General features: G+C 62.7%; 1 protein-coding gene across 4 annotated transcripts; it reads right to left on the bottom strand.

The window, feature by feature from the left end:
- Positions 1 to 358: 358 nt before the first annotated feature.
- Positions 359 to 20532, bottom strand: LAMC3 (laminin subunit gamma 3). Of its 4 annotated transcripts, none has more exons than XM_054848659.1 (28): positions 20100 to 20532; positions 15782 to 16086; positions 15459 to 15589; positions 14612 to 14778; positions 14016 to 14204; positions 13725 to 13842; positions 13546 to 13644; positions 13059 to 13195; positions 11400 to 11516; positions 10902 to 11100; positions 10576 to 10688; positions 10098 to 10316; positions 8128 to 8316; positions 7800 to 8045; positions 7309 to 7462; positions 7050 to 7192; positions 6790 to 6968; positions 6560 to 6698; positions 5918 to 6123; positions 5543 to 5619; positions 5276 to 5410; positions 4801 to 4945; positions 4516 to 4677; positions 4071 to 4173; positions 3759 to 3958; positions 3361 to 3507; positions 3063 to 3162; positions 359 to 2397 (listed from the first exon to the last, which is right to left on the bottom strand). In XM_054848659.1, the coding sequence occupies exons 1-28, from the start codon at positions 20515 to 20517 to the stop codon at positions 2150 to 2152; spliced, it is 4785 nt and encodes a 1594-aa protein (XP_054704634.1). In that variant the 5' UTR covers positions 20518 to 20532; the 3' UTR covers positions 359 to 2149. The 4 variants fall into 4 exon arrangements, with proteins under 4 accessions (XP_054704634.1, XP_054704633.1, XP_054704635.1 ...); XM_054848658.1 differs by having other exon boundaries at positions 4516 to 4674; positions 20100 to 20481; XM_054848660.1 differs by lacking the exons at positions 359 to 2397; positions 3063 to 3162; positions 3361 to 3507; positions 3759 to 3958 and having other exon boundaries at positions 4079 to 4173; positions 5292 to 5410; positions 20100 to 20481.
- Between the last annotated feature and the right edge of the window lie 1550 nt (positions 20533 to 22082).

Here is a 22082-nt window from a genome sequence, read left to right as displayed (position 1 = left end):
TCCGCGGCGCGATAAAGCACAACGGCTTGCAAGCCGCTGCTGGCTGAGCCCTGGAGCACGGGCAGCAGGACAAGGCATCTACGGCAGGACAGACGGGACCAAGCTGGTGCATGTCCTGGCCAGGATCTAATGCCGGAGGTTGCAGTCGGCCCCCTCACTCCCCCCACGCTGTGTCAGCTAGACACCTAAAGACCTGTACTAACACGGGGTTTAGCAGGAAGCGTCAGCTGCCCCACGCCACCCCAGACGCATTTCAACCCCTGGTGCAGCTACCCCTGCTCTCTGAGAAAGCAGAAAGCGTGGGTACAGTCAGTGCCCCTCCTGCTGCCATGCACTCAGGTGGATGGGCAGCTGTGTATTATATTAGGGATTTTTAATGGATACAGCTCTAGGCAGGTGTCACCAGCTAAAAAAAAGAGTTCCAGGGAGAGCAGGAGGGAGGATGAACCACATCTTCAGCAGCAGGCACAAGGCAAAGGCTTGACATTTCTGTAACAGCAGCAAATTTGTGTGTTGATTGGAGATGTGTAATTGTCTTCCCAGGGAGATGGTAAGTGGCTGTGGCTCCCTGCCTCTTGGCCAAACGGAATCACGCTGTGCTCACTGCTACGTGGTTTTGCTTTTGCAGAGCTGTCCTTGGGCAGCGAGAGGGGAGCCCCTGCCATTACACTCCTGCTGTGCTGCAGCTCTGGCACACCACTCCTTGGGCACCTTTTGTGCAGAATTAGGAGGGAGATGGTAGGAAAATCCCGGGTCCCTTCCAGACCACTGGACCCACCGCAGACAACGCTGGGGGGATCCCACGTCTATGGCAGCAGTTTTACATAACAGCGTTACAAAAGACTTCAGCAAACCTGATTTCCAGGAGTGTGAGCAGAAGAGCACAGGTAAAACAGGTTACCAAGTGCACTGAGCTCCAGCCTGGGGACTCATTTCTGGTCTTGTGGGAGTGACTTCAGCTGCTACCTGGAGTCACGGCACAGCCGGCGCAGGGTGAGCTGAACAAGGACCTGGCTCTGCTGCCCGCGTGGCCCCACAGACTGGCCCGCATGGGAGCACGGCGTGAACACACATGCCTTTCCTTTAAAGGCGATGCAGCCACCGACCTCTGCCACCCAGCGGGAGCGACACTGGCAGGAGCTGGCCCTGTCCAGCTGCTCCCCGGCCAGCCCGCGCTGGCTGCACAGCCCGGTGCCACCAGCCAGCTCGAGGCCTCTTCAGTGGGGAGGGTGTGTGGGTGCTGATGCGGGGCTGTGGGGTGATGCAGCTGCAACTGTCAGCTCTCCCACCTCCCTGCCCGGTGCATTGCTGCACCACTCAGCCGCTGGGAACGCCGGCAATTGAGCTGGTTTATATCCAGACCTGGTGACATCCAGTCAGCCAAGCGGAGCTGGGACAGGACACGAAGGCCAGAGATGTGAGCAGTGGCAACCTTGTGCTACCCTGGAGCAGGGGAACAGCAAGAGCAGAGCTGCTCTTTCCCTGCAGCAGGCAGAGGATGCCCCACCTGCCTGCCAGGAGCTGGTTAAGGGTCCAGCTTTGCTCCTGCTTGGCCCCGGATTTGCCCTCCCTGCCACAAGCTCCCTTCCCCCGGGAAGCAGGCAAGCCGCATGCCCTCGGGTGAGCAGCTCTCTGCATGGCTTCCCCAAAATTCATCCCTGCACCTCTGCGACCACAGCATGTGAGCATCACACCATGGGGTGCTGTGCAGCAGGACCAGCATCCAGCATGCACGGAACAGCCTCTCTCATCTCCTGGGGCAGGAGCGATTGCCGTGTGTTACAGCTTTGGTACTTTACATATTTGATAAGCTGTCCCTCCCTGGTGGTGACGGTTCTTTGTTCACTCCATGGTGAGAGACAAACCCTGCGATGGCTCCATCTCCTGCACAGAAACGTCCATGGTCCCTGGTAGCTGGTTGTCCCCCTGCCTCGAGGACAGAGCTGGTGGCTGAAGTCATGCCGCAGAGCACTCGGGACGCTGACCCTGAACTGGTGCAGATAAGGACCTGGGGTGCAATATTGTATGGAGGGCAGCGTGAAGAGCAGCAGGAGGGATCGATGCTGGTGAACGCAGGGTGTCCTTCGCTCTGCCATTCCCTGTGCGGGTGGGACACGGAGGTGATGGGGCAGCGGCCAGGGACCCGTCACTACCACTTCGAGCAGCCCTCGGGGAGGCTCCGCAAAATGTCCTCCAGGTTTTGCTTGTCGGCTCGGATCTCGGCCAAGTCGCTCTCGAACGCCTGGATCTTCTCCCGCTGCCGTGCCGCCTCCTGTCGCAGCAGGCTGAGCTGGCTGGCCAGGGCGTCCGGCGCAGCCAGGCGCAGCCACAGCCGCTCCAGCTGCAGCCGCCCGGCGCTCAGCACCGCCTCCACCTGCGTGGCTTGCTCCAGGTTGCCTGGACAAGGGGAGAAGACATGGATGAGAGACAGAGTCAGGCAGGAGAGACTCTGGACGTGCTCCAGGGCCTCGGACCCTTGGCACCAGGCAAAGTGGAGGGAGCGGGTGCAGTGGGGCATGGAGGCATTGCAGCTTCCCAGTGATCACAGATAAAGCAAATAGGACTGTGGCTCCAGGGAGGGCCTGGGCATGTCACTCTCTTACAGATGGGTCATGAGTTCCACCCCTTTGCAAAACTTCTTGGATGCAGGAGTCCTGGAGCGCTCAGAAATGTACCCAGATGATCAAAGCAGGAGGAACTGGAGCAAAACCAACCATCAACAAGGGGTGAACCCAGCCCAGCACCTCCCTGGGCTCCAAAGGGACTGAGCCCTTGACCCAGCCCTGCTCCTCCTGGAGGTGCCAGGGAAGATCAGTGTCCCCACACCAGGCACGAACACACACATTCAGCAAGCCCCATTCTGCATGAGGGCTTTCCTTGGGATGTGATCCCTCAAGAAGCTTTGTTAAGAACATGAGTGATCTCACCCAAAGGGCACCCAGCTCAGCCCGGATGGCCAGCCAGCGAGCAGGAGACCCAGCGCCAGCGAGCAGGAGAGCCCCAGGCCCCGACAGCCTGGCCTTCTCCTGGGAACTTGCGACCAGGTCCCACCCGGGTCTCACCTAGGCTGCTCAGCAGGTCGTTCAGGGTCTCGATGTCCGAGATAAGCGAGCCCCGGGCTTCCTGGAGACTTTTTGCCATCTCACTCACCTCTGTCCCCACCTTCCAACACAGACAGACACCCAGATCAGGAACACCATTGACCCTGGACAGGAAAGGGGAGGGGATCCCAGGAACGTCCCCAAGGCATTCCCCATACAGTGGAGCCCAAAAGCTGGGTTGCTCCCTATGCTTTGTGCTGTGGGCAAAGCCCCTTCCAGGCTCTGGAGGACACAATCTGCCCAAGGGGACCCAGCTCACCTGGTGTGCTTCCTCCAGGTCCTCCCTGAGCTTCTCAGCCACACGCTCTTGCCGGGAGAGCTCTCGCTGGCTCTCATTGGCACGCATGGCGAGCTGGCTGGCGTGCTTGCGGGCCTGCTTGCTCTCCTGCAGCACAGCCTGTGCCCTCTGCAAAGGGATGGAGATGGGGACAGTCACCTGGGGACACGTGGGGGGACTGTGGCTGGCTCCCAGGCTGGGGCCCTGGTCGGTCCACCCCTCCAGTCTGCTCGCAGACAAGGGTGGGCTGTGCTGGAGGGGCAGCAGAAGCTGTATTTGGGACCTGCAACAGCCTGGGCTCTGCCTGCGATGGCTGCCAGCCCAGCTGTGCCCCACAGCCCGGCGAAGGCTCCCCGCACCCCACGTCCCTCCGCTCGGACCTTGGCGCTGTCCCCAGAGATTTGCTCAGCCTCCCTGGCCGTCCTCTGGGCTGCGGTAGAGATGGACAAGGAGTTTCCCAGCATCTTCTCTGCCTGTTTAATCTTCCTCTTGGCATCCACCATCACCCTGTCCTGCACAAGTGCCATCCTCCTGCTCAGGGCAGCCTGGCCCTTCCGATGCCCCAGCACCTTCCTCATGCCTGTGGGGACAACCTGGCTGTCACCAAACTGGTCCTTTCTCCCCTTGGCACCCAGAGCCAGCGTGATGAGAGCCGAGCTGTCGCCAGAGATGCTCTGGCCAGTGCCTTTTACCTTCCAAGCTGGCCAGGAGGGACTCTGTGTCGGAGAGCACGGCTTTTCCATGTGAGATGGCCGAGGTGGCCGTGCTGTGGGCAGAGCCAGCGCGGTCCCGCAGCTGGGGAGAGGAGAGCAGGAGTGAGGTTGGGGAGGGGGCAAAGAGCTGCACCCAGCTGGGAAATGTGGGACCCAGCCTGCTCCCGCTTGACAGGCAAGGTCCTTGGGAGATCCAGGAGCCCGAGGGGAGATGTCTCCCAAAGCATCTGCTCCCAACCCCCTGCCTGCAGGCATGGTCCCTCCGGGCACTGGAGCCGTGGGGATGGGGCTCACCCAACCCCCTGTGCCCCGGGTGGGAGGCAGGAGAGGGATGCGCCTGGCATGCCCACAGCTCCAGCTGGAACAGGGGGTTCCCATCACTTATTTTGCAGAAACACCTCATGCAAGGGAGCAGCATTTTTACCTGCTCGAAGCCGCGAGTCCTCTGCAGCTCCTGGCTCAATTCAGCTGCCAGAGCACGGGACGCCTCGATGGCCTGCTGAGCCGATGGCTCCTGCGCCCCTGCTGCCTGCTCCAGCGCTGCCAGGTCCTGTGCCAGGGCTCCAGCCTGCGCCGGCAGCGCCTGCTGTGGGGTCAGGGATGCCAAAGGCTCCATGAGAGCATCTCCCAGCTCGGGAGGCAGCGCTGCCCAACGGGTAAAGCAGGGGGTAGGGGTGCAAGCAGGAGCCTTAGCTTGGTCGCTGCTCACCTGCCCCAGTGCAGCCACCTGCAGAAGTTTCTTGGCCATGTCTGCGTTTGCTTGCTGCACGGCAGCGAAAGCTCTCCTGGTCTCCACTGCCACCTCTGCCATGCCAGCACCCAGCTCCTCCCGCACCCGCTGGACCTCCTCATACCTATGTGGACAGGATGCCGCTGTCACCCAGGCCCCTCCGATCCCTCGAAGGATGGAGATGACAGCTTGAGACCTGGCCCTGGGCATGGATGTAGGGGGAAATGCTGGGGGCTTTCCCTGACACCACCCCAGCACAGAGTGCCCTGGCTCTCCGCTTTGCAACACTACGGTGCGATGAGTTTGGTGGGACTCAGCATGTCCCTGTTGGGCAGTTGCCAAATCACTGCGACCGAATCCTGTAACAGGGACCTGGCCAGAGGCGAGGCAAGGGGCTGTGGTGCCTTGCCAGGCCTCCCTTGCTGCCAGCCCCCCCTTGTTGCCAGCCCCTCACCCAGCCTCCAGCTCACGCTGCACATCCCGCGTCGCATTCCCCTCCAGCAGGCTCCGCAGGAGCTCGGAGCTGGCGTTGGAGGCACGCAGCGCTCTCCCGACCACCGCCTCCACCTGCGCCGCGGCATCCTCATGTCTGCAGGGACAAGGACACCCAGAGAGATGATATGAGGATTGGCTTCCTGGGAAAGGAGCGGCCATCCTGCAGCCCCAGACAGGCAGGCAGCCTCCTCTGCTGTGTGTGCCGGGATCAGATGTGCAGGCACACCTCTCAGCCAGCGCCCGTGCCTCCAGCGCCCGGCGGCTCCAGTTCGTGGGCTGCTGAGGGATTTTCTGGGGAATCTCCTTGAAACACAAACATCAGCAGTGAGACCCCATTGGGGAGCAGGGACCCTTGGACTCCACCAGCCCAGCACCAACGAGAACCTCCTGAAGGGCTGGAGGAGGTTTGCAAACAGGAGCGAGCAAGGGAACTAGCTCCTCTTGACTCAGCTGCAGGAAGGGCTATACCCACATGGACCCTGGGCTTTCCCACTCACCCATGGTGCTGGACACATCCCACCCCACCAGTCCTGCACATCCCACTGCCCCCCAGGATGGCCACCAGCCTCCCTGGGAGCCCAGGGCTGGCGGGAGCCCGCACCGTGGTAGCCAGGGTGTCCGCAGCATGCAGGATCTCCCGCTGCACCGACTGCAGCACGGCCCCGATCTCTGACAGCAGGACGCAGGTCTTGGGGGGTCCATGGTTGGCGCAGCCGGTGGCCTGGCTGGCGTTGCTGAGATGGCCCCGTGCGGTGCCCAGCGCCTCTGCCAGCCACCCCACCCGCGTTGAGAGGGCGGCCTGGGCACCTGTGGGCAGCACAAGCAGCTGCTGTTGCCCACAGAGGTGCTCAGGGCTCCCCACTTGCCTGTGGGGCTGCCCCATGCCCGAGCCCTGAGCCCCTGCCTGCTAACGAAAGGGGAAGACAGTCCCCCCCGGGTGCTCCGGAGGGACCCAGGGATGCAGCAGCCAAAGGACCCTCTGTGTGCTGATGCTCAGCCCCCCGTAATGCCCATCACCGGCTGCTTCAAAACCTCCCTGCGTGCTCTGTCCTACACAAACAGGCATGCCCCCCCGCGCTGTCCTCCCCTTCTCAGTCACCCCATCACCCATGCTGAGCCCAGCGCCGACCTGGGACCTCCTTGCGCCCACCCAGCACATCATGGCACCCTGCGGGAGCAGAGGGTCCCTGGAGGGGTGATGTGGGGCTCCCCCCATGGTAGAGGGAAGAAGCATCCCCCGTACCTTGCGGGAGGTGAGGGCCGGGCAGCCCGTCTCCCCGGGGCACGTCTCCCAGCATGGGGGACTGGCCTGGGCGGGCGTCGCAGCCTGGTTTTTGCAGCCATTCCTCCATCTCCTGCAGCCTGGCCTTCAGCTGGTCGGCCTGTGGGTGAGACATGGGGGGACATGGGGGGACAGTGAGGCAGCATGGGGGTCGGGGTGCTGCACGCACCTCAGCAGGGCATGGGCTGTACCTTATCCATCACCAGCCCATAGCAGGCAGGACACCGCTGGCAGCCGGAGCTCGGCGGGTCGGGGAAGAAGTTGGCCTGGCACCGGTCACACTTGTAGCCCACGAAGCCAGAGCGGCAGAGGCAAGTGCTGTTCTCGTGGCACTGCGGGGTGACGGAGCCCAGCGGGGAGCAGTTGCAGGCTATGACGGTGGCAGAAAGGCGTCACGCTGCGGCTGCCGGCCCCGGTTTAGGGACCGAGGCGCAGTCCCCATCCCCATTACCTCGGCAGCCCCTGGCAGAGAAGCTGAAGAAGCCGTGGTGGCATCGGTCACATTGCTTCCCCGTGACGCCCTCCTGGCAGGAGCACTGCCCCGTCAGCGCGTGGCACTCGCTGTCCCGCGACCCCGTCGCGTGGCACTCGCAGCTGGCACCGAGGGATGGAGGGTGATGAGCGAGCAATGGATGCGAAGAGCAGACACCAGAGCCCGGGGCGCAGAGCCACCGCTGTCCCCTCGCAGCCCCACGCCATGCCCCACATACCTCTTGCACCCCACGGCAGGCTGCAGGCCGTAGTAGCCGGGCTGGCAGAGCCCACAGGTTCTGCCCGTCACGTGCGGGAGGCAGTGGCACTGGCCCATGCCGGGATCGCAGCCCTCCAGCCCCGGGACTGAGCCGTCGGGGTTGCAATCACAAGCTATGGGAGACAAAATACTGCTTACATCCCAGCACGGGGCTGGGGCAGCGGGAATGGGGTGCTGGGGCTGAGCCCCTCACAACGGGGAGGGCTGCGTCCCCCCATCGAACAGGGCTCCAGGAGCCTGAGCCCCTGCAGACTGGGGTATCTCCAGGGAAGGACAGCAGCGAAGAGAGGGAGCAAAGGCCGTTCCTGAGCATTTGGGGCCAACCTGGACCATCCATCAGCCCCTAAACCTGCTGGGCATTCCCCTTCCACCCTCTGCCTCCACTGATGGGAGGATTTTGGCTACGGTGGGACCCAGGGGAGCAGGGCCAACCCCTGGGGCCATACGTACGTGCACACTTCCCGGCAGGGTCGGCAGCCAGCGCGTCGCCGTAGAAGCCCGGCCGACACATCTCACAGTGCTCGCCCGTCGTGTTGTACAGGCAGCGCAGGCACCGGCCTGACACGGGGTCGCAGTTTCCCACGGCGTTGAGATCCACGTTCCCGTGACACTGGCAGGGGACACAGGGGTGCACGGGGCCCCTCTGCCCCAGGGGGTCCCCGAAAAACCCATCATCACAGAGCTCGCAGCGTTTTCCTGGGGAAGGTGAAAAGGTGGAGAGGGTCCCGCTGTGCCGGCGCTGCCTGCGGCTCCGTCGCCCGCCCACCCCCAGCCTCACCTCTCTGTCCCGGGGGGCAGTGGGTGCAGACCACCTCCCTGCTGCCGGGCACCTCGGTGCAGGGCGAGCGGCCAGGGCACGGGCACGGCTTGCAGTCATCGAAGCGCCCTGTGAAGGGGTTGCCATAAAACCCGGGGCTGCAGCGCTCACAGGAGGGACCTTCTGTATTGTGCAAGCACTGGCAGTGCCCTGTGAGGAGGAAAACAGAGCTGAGGGTCTGCAAAAACCCAGTCCCGAATAATAGTGGGGACCACAGGGGTGACAGGGAGCCAAGTGCCACACGCAGCACACCGTGGGTGCCGAGAGGGATGCGCAGCTCCGGCCAAGGGATCACGCTGGGATTGCACAGCCCCAACCAGGACTCGGAACATTTTCCCTGCCTGTCCTGTCCTTGCTCAAGGACGGAGGTTTTGGAAAGGATGCCGGGGCCCCAACGCCAGCCCCACACTGCCCTGCGGTGCGGGGACAGGCAGCGCTGGCGCACGCAGGCAGCACCATCAACGTGCACCGAGTCTGTTGGCGCCTGTGATAATCGACAACACATTTCTCAGCGACCAGGCGCGTCATTTCCAGCCTGTCATGGAAAACACAAGAGCCGGCCGGCACCCAGCGGGGAGCGAGCGTCTCCTTGCGAGCCGAGCCGGTGAGTCACTGCCTTCCAAAATCAGCTGGGAGGAAGAGGAGGAGGAGGAAGGATGCTCAAGGAACCCCCCACCTCCTGGCACACGCTCTGCTTGTCTGGAGAGAGAGAAAAGGAGCCAGGGGGAGGATTTTTCCCTGTGATTTGTGGGGTCAGGTCATACCGGGCGGGTTGCGCAGGAGGAAATGGGTATTTTTCCATTTTCCCCACATCCAGACGAAGCCAGACGATGGAAAATAAAGGAAAAGTGGGTGGCAGGAAGGAGTGGAAAAATAAACGAAAGGAAGTGTGCGGGCTGGCTGGGGCTGGCAGCGCCTGGGCTGGGACATCAAAAGCCTGGCCCCATCCCTGGGGATCGTGCGGTCGGCAGTGCCAGCCCCGGCTCTGTGAGATGAGGACGAGTGTGCGGAGCTGCTGCCGTGTTTCTTCTGGCAGGGCAGGGGCACTGGCTGAGCACAGCGCCTCTTCCAGCCCTTTCCATCCTCACCATACACCCGGGGCTCCCTCCGGGTACCGAAAGCATCATCTTATTTCCGAGCTCTTTTCAGCACTGATCGGAGCTGCTGCTTTCTGCAGGGGTGGACGGGGAGCAAAGCAGCATCTCACAAGCCCCTCATGGCCCTGATCTGCCTTTCCCCGGGGCTGACAGCAGTGAGGCTGGTGCTGGCTTCATGCATCCACCTCAAGCTCCAGGGCAGCAGTTTGCAACCCTGCCCCTCTTCCCCAGTAAAAGCCATCCGGACACTTTGCCTGGAGGAGAGGGGAGAGCCGACACCCTGCGAACCACCCCAGACACAGCCACACTGCCCTGAAGACTTTGCTTTTGCTTTTTCCTCCCTTCAAGCCACAGTCCCTGCTGCAGTGCCTTCCCGCACACCTGGCACCGTTATATTTTCCTGTTCTTTTACTTGTTTCTCTGCTCAGGTTCACCCCCAGTTTGCAGGCACCAGGGCTGTGCTCAGTCCTGCTCCGCTCCTCGGGCAGCCATGCTGCTTGAGACCCATCCTGGAACCCTCTGCCTCTCTCCTGCCCTGACCCCTGCCTCCTCACTCCTCTGAGGACCAGCACCCTTCCTTCTTTCTCCTTTAAGGTCATAAAGTACCACGAAAGATGCCCCTCTTATTATAAATTACCACCGTTATTGCAGTTTGCTAATTATCTCTGTGGTATGAACGCAGTCCCTAAAACCAGCCAAGCAATTCAACTTGCAAGTTTTGGGTACCGCAACCTCACGGGCAGTTTCCAGCATCCCTCACAAACAAGCTAAAAGTCATGGATTTGTCACCCATTCACGCGGCGGCAGGGCGAGCGGGGGCCGGGGGGTGCACACCTGTGATGGGGTGGCAGTCCCCGTGCCGGTTGCAGGCGCAGGGCACGCAGCTGCCGAAGGGGCTGCCGAAGGGCATCTCCCGCTTGAAGCCGGGCGCGCAGGACTGGCAGAACTGCCCGGTGTAGCCCGAGGGACACGTGCACTCCTCCACCCAGCCCGCCCGTGCCCCCGGCCCCGGGCGGGCGGACGTGAGCTGGACCTCACTCAGGGACAGCCGGCCTGCGAGAGGGGAGAGCGGCGTGAGGATGGGATGGTCCCCTGGTCCTGCTCTCTCCATCCTGCCTGGAAATGCTCCAGACAGGTGTAGGAGACCCCAAAATACCGCCTGGAGAGCCCAGGGGTGTTCACAAGAGGAGCCAGCCCCTGCCCCAACACTCCCCCTGCGATGCCTCTTGGCCCTGAGAGCCTGATGCTGCTTCGATGTTCCCAGCCCCATCCCAGCTTGGTCCCCATGGGGACATTGCATGGAGCCACCCACCTTGCACGGGGCCTCGGCTCACGCGGAGACGGAGGGCGGTCAGGTTGGAGAGCAGGCGCTGGAAGCTGAAGGACGACAGCGAAGGCTCCGCACCCTCCTCTGCCTCATGCAGCCTGTCGGAGAAGGAGCGTGGGAGGAAGGACAGGGCCAGCCTGACAGCCACCCACCGCAGGACAGCTCAGCTCGAGACCCGGGCGCAGTGATGGGGGCACAGTTAAATCCCCAAGGGGGGCAGGGAGCGGGGCTGAACCCCACCGCACAGGGCAAGATCAGACACGCTGTGTCCCAAACCCAGCCGAGACTCCCCAAAGTGCCATGACGGGTACCTGAAGGTGACAGCCTGCTTTCCGTGCTGGGGCTGGCTCTCACTGCTGGACATGGTGATCTCCATCCCCTCGCCCTCCAGCACCAGCTGGACCTGGAGCAGGAGCACCCCGGTCTCCATCCCCATCCCATTCCCTTCCACTCCCAGCAGCAGGGACAGGAGCTGCCCATAACTGAGACGCTGGTTCTGCAGAAACTTCTCTGCGAGGGGAGAGAGGACCAAAGTCTGTAGGACATGTACCCCTACATGGTCTTGTTCCCACTGGCATCACCAGGAACCACGGTCACGCTCCTGGAGCAGGGCCAGCTCCAAACTGCTCTCCTGTGGTCCCAGCCCACCACCCCAATCCCCCCCCACTGCCTCGTGTTATTGAAACACGCTGAGCTTTGGGGTGGAGCCCAGCACCTCATGCACCAGCTCAGAGGTGGGATGTCCCACGAGAGCACTGGGGGGGTCCCCACGGCAGAGCAGGACCCCAGGGACCCAGCACACACAATACCTGGTGCAAGAAAATCCACCGGCTCCTCTCCATCCCACTCGGTGACAATGTCCCCATCAGCCCAACGCAGAGGCAGGTCGGCAGTGCCCGGAGCTGCGGCAGCCCAGCCCTCCAGCCCTGTGTGACGGCGCACAGCGGCAGTGCACGCACGGGGGAAGGGAGCAGCAAGTCCTCGCCAGCCCAGCACCAGCAGGGTGCTGCTTTCGGGGGCTCTTCCCTCCTCCTGAGACTCCCCAGGGTCGTGTAAGGGGCCAGCACTTTGTAACACCCTGCTCTGCTCAGGCTCTGTGCTCTCATGCACCAGAGAGTGGCCCTAGCCATCCCCCCTCATCTGTTTATTTTCTTAGATTTGGAGGAAATTATTATCTTTAAACTTTTGCCCCCCTGCCTGTGCTGCGGTTCCAACGTTACTGTGGGCTGGAGCGCGCAGGAAGCCCAGGGAGAGACGGGGTGTAATTGCATTGAGTTGGTTTCCTTCGGAAATCAGTTAAACTCCCCCCCCGCAACTCCCCAGGGTTAGTTATTTCTTCCAGCCCCAGGCATCCACAGGACAAAAACTTGGAAATCCCTTCCCAGCTATCGAGTGGGCTGCACTCGATTATCAAATCATCCCGAATCTGGGACCCTTTCACCCAGCACAGGAAACTTCCAGCTGATCCAGCTCAGCTGCGGATTGGGGAGCATTTTGGGGAGCGGGGCTTTAGGAGGGCGGGGGGGCAGCACCCTGCCCCGCGCTGCCCGGCCGTGCTGAGCCTCTTGCAACCCAGCCCAGGGCTCTGCCAAACCTGTCCCTAAAGGAGCAGCCCCAAACTGGCCGCATGAAGGGTGGAAAAAAGGACTCGGTTTAAAGCCTGGCTCCGTTTCAAGGCCGCGGAAGACATTACAGCAGTGCAGCAATTGGCAGCATGGTTTAAAGGCAATCAGGATAAACCCGCGCCTGGCGTGTTCGCATCCATCTGCTCGCTGGCACGCACACCCCGTCGGGGTACAGGCGAGGCAGAGAGCTGGCCTGCCACCGATGGGTGCCCGTACCCTGCCGGGGTGCAGGCGGGGGTCCCTGTGAGCGGGGGCTGCGGTGGGGGCCACGGTGTGCCCGCAGCCAGGGCTGCACACGTCGGGCTGTGCGGCAGATGGCAGGGTTTCCCCGAACATCCCGCACGCATCCAGCCCTGCCGCGCACAGCCCTGGCTGCAGCTGGGCAAGAGCACCCCATCGCGCTCCCCCCAGCCCCCGTCTGCCCTGCCTCATCCCAGCCGAGGATGGGGACGGGAGGGAATAAATGGGAAAGTTCCCACCAGGCTCCATCCTTTTGGCTTTAATCTTTCTGAGCTGATTTTTAGTGCTCCTGCAGTCCCTGGTGTGGTGAGACTGCCGTGCCCAGCCCCGCAGCCCTCCCTGAGCCACGCACAGCCCTGGGATCAGATCTACGTGGAGGGACACCGTGGGGAGCCAGGGAGAGCCTGTCCCCACAGAACTGGGGGCAAAAGCAGGGGTTTAACAGCAAAATAGGGGCAAGCCAGAGAAAACCCCCTCCAACCACAACCACCAGTCAGCCCCAAAGGGGGATGCTCAGCCCCAGCCTTCCCAATCTGCCAGAGTTTTTTGGCTGGACTTGGTGCAGTTGTGCCCTCTGTATCACCTGGGGCCGGGGGTGGGTACCTTGGCTGAAGTCAGAGCGGATGTGGGTGACCTCGTAGCCATCTGCTGCCATGCAGGCGGTGGAGTGGCCGTAGCAGAAGCAGCTGGTGCAGCCGGCAGGGTTGTGGGGATGCAGGTTAAACCAGCCCAGCTGGCACCTAGGCACGGGGAGGAAACAGGAGCACATGGCATGGGGCCAGCAGAGCCGTGGGGGACCACAGCAGCATCCCAGGGGGACACTGGTGGCAGCTCTGAGTGAGCCCAGTCCCGTGGTCCAGAGGGATGCAGCCCCACGGCCTCAGCAGCCAGCTACGGCCTCTGCAGGGAGCGACCCCGCAGGATTCCCATCGCAAAGCCGCTGTGAAGGGTTGTGTGCAGGGGCTGGGGAAGCAGCAATGCCCCACGGGAGTGAGGACGTCTGCTCTGCACTGACCACCGAGCCCCGGCACAGAGCCCAGCCTGGAAAGGGGCCGTGGTCGCATCCCCATCCTGAGGCCATGGTACTTACCTGTCGCACAAGTGCCCCTCCACCCTCTCCTTGCAGGTGCAATGCCCCGTGTTGGGGTCGCAGGTGCCCACGCTGCCCACTGGGTTGCAGGCGCAGGGTCTGGGTGGGGCGAGATGAAGGCACGAGGTGAGCCCCTGTCCTGTCCCGCTGCTCTTGCCAGCAGGTGGGCTCCTCCTCACCTGCAGCCGCCTTCGCTGAGGCTGTGGTAGCCGTCCTTGCAGCGCTCGCACTTCCAGCCCGTCACGTTGGCTTTGCAGAGGCAGGTACCCGAGCTGTCACACTGGAGCTGCAGGGAGCCTGCGGGGACCCCGGCCAGCCCTAAGGCTCTTGCCCAGCCAGGGAGAGACTCAGGGGAGGTGATGGGAAGACCATGGGCAAGGGAGAACCCACCAAAACCATCCCTCCCAGCCGAGCCCCAGCCGGAGCAGGGGTTTTGCAGCTGGAGCCCAGCTCAGCGCCGCCCCACGCACCTGCGGGGTGGCAGTGGCAAGGCTGGCAGGCTGCTCGCTGCTCCCAGCGGTAGTGGTTCTGCCGGCAGCGCTCGCAGTGGGGCCCGGCCGTGTTGTCGCGGCAGTTGCGGCAGCGGCCCCCGTGCCCGCTGCGGCGGTACAGCTCCCAGTCGTAGAAGCACTCATCTGAGCGGCCACTGCAGTTGCAAGCTGGGGGGGGGGGGGGGCAGGCAGGAGGGGTGGTCAGCACCTGGGGGGCACAGGGCTCACCCAGGGGTTAAAGCAACCTCCTGTGGGGTTGGGTGAGCCAGAGGGGCTGCTTGGCTCAGCGACACGAGCTTTTGGCAATGCCTCTGCCATTGGGAGCAGAGGTGGTAGCAGCACCAGCGCACGGAGCAGACGGCTGCACTCATGGGGTAAGGAAGCGTCAGGGAATCCTCAGGGTGCTGGGGTGCAAATCCTCCCTGCCCGCCCAGAGCAGCCTTACAAAATGGAGCAGGCACTTTCTTCCCGTGCCGGAAGAGCAGGAGCTGCTGGACGAGCCGATGCAGCACCAGTGCAGCCGGTCGGGGCTGGCCACACACCGTGACCACGGAGCCAGCCCGGGACATACTCACGGAGACACTCGTTGGCAGCCTCGGCGGTGCCGCGAGCCCAGGGCCGGTCCTGGTAGAAGGGCTGGCAGCGCTCGCAGTCGGTGCCGGCGGTGTTGTGCTGGCACACGCAGACCAGCTGCCCAGCCTCGTCCGGTGCACACTCGCTGGCGTGGCCGTTGCATTTGCACCTGCAGCGAGACCCCGGCGTGCGGACAAGCCGCTCTGAGCACCAGTGTGGGCAGCAGCTGGCAGCAGGACGGTGCCCAGGCTGTGCAGCATGCGGCCCTGCTGCCGGGCCGGCTCGCCTGGGGTGGCTGTGGGGCGAGGAGCGGGGCCAAAAGCAGCTTGGGCTGTGCCGGCATCAAGGCCACCCGCCATGTCCCTGAGGAGCTCCCAGCCCAGCGAGCTGGGAGGTCACACGCTGAGGGTGGCCCGTGCGAGATGCTAACCAGCTCCAGCTGCTGGGGCCCGGGGGGGTGAGGTGACAGCAACGGGGGCCGCTGGCCGGCTGGGAGCTACCCTGGCCCCGCTGCCCGGGATGACAAGATTTCCCACTCCTCCCAGCTGGGAAAGGGCACGTGTGGCACAGCCCACGGGCAGCACCAAGTGGGTGCCACCAACATCTCTGTCCCACATCAGCTCCCCCATCCCGCCATCAGCTGCTCTGGCTCCTCGGGCTGGGGCCATGCCGACTCCAAGCTCCTCCATCAGCCCCTGTGGCCTCGGGACACCTCTCTGCTGGCACCCCAGGACCCCTCTTTTGTTGTGGCCAGGGACCAAGCAGGGTCACAGGAGGAGCAACACAAGCCCCGCTGCCCCAGGAAGGTCTCCCCTCTCCTGCCCTCACCCCAGCCCTGCTGCCCCTCACCTGCCGCCGACAGAGAAGTCGGAGATGGCGTAGTAGTACGACTGCAGCACCTTGGGGTCCTTGAAGATGTCATCCCCGAACGTGTTGAGCCGGTTCAAGGAGATGAGCAGGTCGGTGACAGTCACCCACTCCTGCAGGGGACACGGGGAAGGCGCCTTGGCAAGGGGTCTGGGCCACCAGCTCCCCACCCCGACCGGGACGCATCCTGCCCCATTTCCTATGGGGGTGCAGAGCATCGCAGGCACTTTTACCCTGGGTGGCTGCATTCCTGCACCCGGTCCTGGGGGGACCATGCACCCGCCCCCCTCCCGCCCTGACGGCACCTGCAGCGCGGGGCTTCCATCGAAGTTGTAGGCGCTGGGCCGTCCCTCGAGGGTGGAGAAAGCCACGTTGCCCCCGCTCAGTGGGGAGATGTCGCTGAATTCGTCGGTGCAGAAAGCCACCTGCTCGTCCTCCCCCGGCCGCAGGTAGTGCCGCTGCCGCTTCCCGTAGGTCTTCTCGCAGGACGCGCTGTAGTACTGGAAGGGCACCCAGGGCCCCTCGGCGTGGCTGCGCTTGTAGATTGCGAAGCTCTCGGGGCGACTGGTGTGAAACTTCAGCCGCACGTAAGTGATCTCGTAGGCTTTGCCTGGGGACAGACCCACCACACCGTCACCCTTTCCCAGCCACCCGATGGGCAGCACAGCCTGCACCAGGGCTGAAATCCCGGCGCCCTGTCCTGCACGGCTGCCAGCATCCCCCCGCTCCCACTGTCCCCCTTTCCCCGCCACAGCTAAAAGAGGAGAAACCACCATCCAGCTGCCCTTAACCAGCTCCTCCTTGCTGCAGCCCAAACCTCGTCCAGCCCCAAATCAGCTCTCGCCCCACCGCAGCCGTGCACCCGTTGCATGGATGGACCAGGCAGGTCGCACGGGCAAGGAGCCGCTGCAAAGCCAGGTCCTAACCAGCAGCCGGGAGGGGAAGAGCAGCATCCCCGGGGCCACGATCACACAGGGATGGGGGAGGTGGAAAGGGTCAAGGCCGGTCCCTTCCCAGGGAGCTGCATGCCAGGACCCGGCATCACTGCCCTCTTTGCTGGGATGAAGACAAAGAGAGGCCACCAGTCCCTGGGGTGGCTGGCGCAGCTTTGGAAGCGCTTGAAAGAATTAGCAAAAAGGGGGAAAGAAACCACCAAAGTGAACATCAGAACCGCTTAATTGCCAGAGATGAAGGACCAGCTCAAAGACTGGATTGCTCCATAACAGCACTGCTCCTGACAGCGCAAAACAATTAGCTGCAAGGTTTTGGCTTTATTTGAAAAGATAATGAGTTGGGAATGTTAGAGGGGTTATTCCGGGACTAGGAAAACAAGCCTTTAATTGGGCCCATATGAATACTGTCGCATATGTGCTGCGACTTTGCTGCGGGGGAGCCGAGGCAGCCTGGCTACCGGCGCTGGGAAAAGCAGCTGTCTCCCATCAGGAACACAGGGAGCACCCACGGGGGCACGGACCCGCTCACAGCCCACCTGGACGTGACGAGGGCCAGGAAGGGGCTGCAACTGGGCTGGCCTACTGCCGCCGCACTCCCCTGTGCCTCTCCCCAAATTCACCTCTCCCCGGGACCCCCCGACGGGCTGGCGGCAGTGGGGGTGCCCCTGCCCTGCACCCCACGGTGGGGGATGCCTGACGGGCGCTGGTTCCCAGACAGCACGGTCCCTGGGGGGATGTCTACCAAAACAGCGAGGTCGGGGCCATCGCCTCCCAGAGCAGTTTCCTCTGGGAGAGGAAGGGAGCTCGGCGCCGTGTCAATAAACAGCCCCTGCCCCAAGCGGCCCCACGCGAGGGGAGGGGGCGGCTGGGCTGGGGGAGCCCACGTGGTGCCTCCAGCTTGGGATGGAGGAGACTTGCTGCCATGGGGAATCATCCCGAGGAGCGTGTACTTGTCCCAGACAGACGTTTTAATCAGCCAAATTCTGCTTAGGAAAAAAAAAAATCCAGAAAATAACCCGGGCTGGTTGTCTTCCCTTTCCTGCTCGGGAAGGCGTGATGTGTCCCAAAGCCTGGCGTGCTGTGGGACAGGGATGCTGGGAGGGTGCACAGGCAGCTGAGGGTGACAGCACCAGAACCCCCGGATGCTCTCCCAGCTCTGCTGTCATCCGAACAAAGTGTTCACCTGCCCCCCGCAGCGCCCAAACCGCAGCTCGTACCATGCTGGGGGTTCCAGGCTGAGGATTTTGGAGAGGAGAGAGGACCGTGCAGGACAGTCACATCACCTGTGTGTCCCCAGCCACCTCTGGCCCCCCCAAACCTCAGCTCCGGGAGTCTGCCGCAGGCTCGCATCCCACAGGAAAATCAGTCACAGGTGCAGATACCGGCAAATCCAAACACTCTGACAGGAGCTGCTGGCATTCGGAGAGCTACCCGAGGAGCCCTGGTGCCTGTTGCCTTTGCAAGCCCGCCAATATTTTGGGTTCCTCCCTGACATCTGACTGGGTAAATGCAATGGCCATGGGCGCTCAGGATTATCGATCCGCTCCAAGTCCAATGCACTGTAACGGCATGGCTGAAACCTCGCAGAGAAGAGAGATTTAAAGGATGATAATCTAATTAACGCCAATCAACAGCATGCAGGTAAACACAGGTCTTGTCCAACTCATTCGATATCTTATTTAATAAGCTCCCCAGGTAACCACGCTGGAGGAACTACAAGACGTCTGACTCGGGACTGAGCAAGATGACCAGGCTGGCAGGGACGTGCTACGTGGGTTAAAAAACCCAATTACTTGGTGGAGCTCACGAGCAAGGACTTGTCCTGGGCCACGTCCTGGGGGGCTGCAGAGGCCAGTTGGGCTTTTCCTCCATAACCCAAGTGAAAGCATTAAGGTAGCAATAAAAAAGTCTGCAGCTGGGACAATAACGGGGCCCGGCAGCTATGGGAAAGGTCAGACAGCAATGTGCTGGGCACCAAAATGGCACTTTTTATCATGGCAAGATATACGAGCCATGCAGAAGGAAGGGTACATTTGCCAGGGGATGCTCCGACTGAGGAAGGGACACAGGGACCAGGGCTGAAGATGAGCTCAGAGCAACGTTATGGCCTTGGATGTGTTAACAGGAGACAAACACAGCAGGGTGGTCACGGGGACTGGCCAAGACCCCACTGGAAACCAGAGTCCAACAGGGTCTGCAGAGGAGCTGGGGAAGAGCCAGGAGAAAGGCAGAGACTGGGAAGCAAGCCCCGAGGCTCAGGGAGCTCAGGCTGGGGCAAGGGGCCGCTGCACACATCAGGGTGCTGGGAGCCCACACGCTGCACGCATCAGGGTGCTGGGAGCCCACACACCTCCCACGTGCTGGCTTGGGACTGGTGGGCACAAACTCGCCTGGCCGCCCCGGGGATGACCACCAGCTTCCTGTGCTGGGGGCTGAAAGGAAGAAAATCCAGGCTGGAAGTCACCTGCAGCAGGGGGGGACCGGCCACCGGAGGAGCCGGTGGTGGCCTGTTCAGCCGTGTAGGTTGCATTCGGGTTGTCTACGCTCCAGGTCAAATACAAAGGAATTTGGGGCGACGTGACAGCCTGTGTTAGACGGGCAAGGGGCCGGCAGATCCCCTCCCGTGGGGCTGGCGGGAGCAGGGAGCGGGGCTGGCGGGCTCCTCCGGCATCGCTTCTCATGCCCGGTGGGGAGCCCAGCCCCAGCCTGCAGACGAGGACCAGATGTCCGCCCGCTCGCAGGAGGCTGGGAAAGCGGCGACCTCTGCCCAGCCGGGCAGCTCCGCCGTCCCTGCTGGGCAAGCACAGACCCTCCACCATCGCCCCCACGCCACCCGCCGGGTCCCACCAGCACGGCTGCGTGCCACATCGGCGCTCGGCTGTCCCCTTACTGGCTCTGACCACAGCCCCTCTGCTCCCCGCCTCGGGCATGCAGATGGCAGGAGATGGCTGGGAATGAAGATTTTACAGTGCTGGCCAATAGCCAGGATAGTTTAGACGGCAGGAAAACATTAAAAAACCTTTTCAAAATGCCAGGCATGCCCCATGGGTTTAAGTACCCTCCAAGTGGGCAGCTTGCACAATATTTAAAACTTAGGGGTCAGTTCCCAGCTAGGGAAACCCGCCCAGGCTGCACAGCGTGCAACGTTCTCCCCCCGCCCCCCCGAGACATACCAGGTGTCCTCAGCAATGCACGAGGGTGAAACAGAAGGGGCTTGGCACCCACGGTGCTCCCCCCACAGTGGGCAAGGCTCTCCCAGCGGGTGGCTGGGGGTAGGGACTCGCCTGCCTCCTGCTCCGCAAACTTGTACAATCGGTAAAAAGCAGCCTGGGGTGAGCGGGAGAGCAGGGACCCCAGGCACTGCTGGCAGGCAAGCGGCACAGGCACGGCCGCTGACATCCTCTCCCTGCAAGGGACGGGGGCTCAGCTGAGGGATGGGGCAGACCCTCCCCAGGTCCTTTCAGTTATCTGCCCGCAGCGCTTCGCAGAGGGCATCCCCCTCCTTGCACCCCCTAAAAGCCCTGGGGGAAGGTCCTGTCTTTAACCCGAAAGCAGCACCAAGAGCTGCAGGGTGCAGGAGCATCCACGTCCCCAGCCGCGCACCCAGGTCTCAACGCACCCACCGCCGGCATTGCTCGCCGGCACCGCGGGGGGTCCCGCCGGCACTTACCCAGGTGGAGGGTGATATTGACGGAATTGGGGTGCTGGATGCCGAAGGCCATGGACTGGCTCTGCCACCAAGTGCTCTCCTCCTGGCTGTGGAAGTCGGTGAGGAAGGAGGCGTTGTGGTGGTGCCGGGGGTCGGTGGCGTCACAGCGGTGGCACAGGGCGTTGGCGTGGCGGGCGCCCATCTGCAGGCAGTAGTCCTCAGGGGGGGAACCGCATGTGTTGGTGGCCTGGGCGGCCCGGCCAAAGGCAGCGTTCTCAAAGACGGGCATGCAGCGGCGGGGCTGGCCATGGGGGTCCTGGCAGGCGGGTGAGCCCCTCGCCCCCAGCCCCAGCCCCAGCAGGGCCAGCAGAGCGAGCCCGGGACGCCGTGCCATGCTGGGGCTCGCCTGGCCGGACTCTGAGCCTCCTCCGGATGGCATGGCGAGAGCAGGCGGGACAGGACGGAATGGGATGGGATGAGATGGGACGAGATGGGACGGGTCCCCCTGCCCGGCACCTCCTCTCGCTCCGAGGTCCATCTTGTGGAAGCTGCTGGGAATGTCGAAAGCTTTGTGTGTGAGCCCAGGCTGCAGGGTTTGGGCTTCCCCCAGGCCACCCTGGTCCCCAGACCGCGGGGCCGGGCAGCATGGGACCCCCCCAGCGAGGTGCACCCCGGCCCTGCTGCTTCGGGAACAGGGGAGGGAGTTGCACCATCGACTGCAGGGGTGGAGCTGAGCTCCTCCATTTCTCAGCCCCAGGGATGAGCTCGTGGGGATTCTTCCTTAAATTGGTAGAGATCACAAATTTGCTTACAGTGCCAAAATGAAGAGGGGGTGGAGGAAAGGCAGACCCAGCACCACCCACGCACCCACTTCTCCCCCCACAGTGACTTATGGGGACCCCACTGCTCCCCTGCTCGCACCACCCCGGCTGGGTCGTGGTTCTGTGACACCCCCCAATGCCTCACACCAACACTCACCGGTGGGAGTCCCGTCCCTGCCTGCTGCCACGGGGCAGCCCAGTCCCCTGGACCAGGGTGAGGGCACATCCCTGTGGAGGCATCTCCACGGGGTATTAAAACCAGACAGTCACCAGTCCTCATCAGCAGCTTCTCAGGTAATGCTAATTACAGTCTATGCCAGAGGGGATCCCTCTTGGGACTGTGGCACCCTCCAGATTTGACCTATGGGGACAGGACGGTGACAGCAAGCAGGGAGACAGGCAGGCCAGCACGGTGCCGTGCTCCTGGGCAGACCCCGACTCCTGCTCTGCAGTTGGGTGCTTGCAAAAATGGGGTGCACAGGGGGCCACCGCATCCGCCCCCCCCCACTGCTCAGCTGAGCTGCCCTCAGGAGCCCTGGAAACTTAGCCCTCATGTATAATTTAAGCTCCCTTCCTCCCCTTCCCTTCTACTCTTATTTATTTTATTCTCCTTCCCTGTGCACACTGCAGGGAGAAAGCACCGGAGGGAAGCTGTGAATCAGAGTCTTCGGCAGCGTCTCCCGCAGCAGCACCGTTTCAAAGCCCCATTACCATATATTGACCCGGGCTCTGACAGCCGGAGCCAGCTCCGCTGGGAAGGGCGAATTTCCCAGCACCGAGGAGATGTGCATCAGCTGCCTGGGAGCAGGCGGCCAGTGGCAAGCCCACTGTCAACCTCTGGGGAGAAAGAGAAAGGCTTTCAGCTCAATAATTGCCTTGCGCATCTCCACCATCACTTTTAAGGGGATTTGCATCCTGCAGGGATGAGGTTTTCCAGGTGTTTTGCTTTCCCCTTGCTACTGAGGATACAAGCTCCGGGCAGGAGAGGCTCTCTGCTGTCACAGGTTTGCCACCTCCTCCTTGGGATGTTACACACAGCCAGGACATGACCCTCTTGCAGAGGGCTCTATGTTAGAGAGTGATGAGACCACGCAGCCAGGGCTTGGTGGCTGCTTGCTGGATGCACAGTGGTTTCAAGCAAAGCTGACGAGTATCCTGACCCCTCCTCCTCCTCCAGCATGGC

Source organism: Grus americana, chromosome 20 (assembly GCF_028858705.1).
Source record: "Grus americana isolate bGruAme1 chromosome 20, bGruAme1.mat, whole genome shotgun sequence".
NCBI lineage: Eukaryota > Metazoa > Chordata > Aves > Gruiformes > Gruidae > Grus > Grus americana.
Note: the sequence above shows the minus strand (reverse complement) of the source record. Positions and strands in the feature narration are given on the sequence as shown.

What these genes read in the sequence shown, in the direction of transcription:
- LAMC3 (XM_054848659.1), bottom strand. Translation starts at nt 20,517, where the DNA reads ATGCCATCCGGAGGAGGCTCAGAGTCCGGCCAGGCGAGCCCCAGCATG. An exon ending in CAATATCACCCTCCACCTGG is followed by an intron (nt 16,087 to 20,099) that starts GTAAGTGCCGGC and finishes GTCTGTCCCCAG; the next exon opens with GCAAAGCCTACGAGATCACT. An exon ending in GAGCCGAGGCCCCGTGCAAG is followed by an intron (nt 10,317 to 10,575) that starts GTGGGTGGCTCC and finishes CCCCTCTCGCAG; the next exon opens with GCCGGCTGTCCCTGAGTGAG.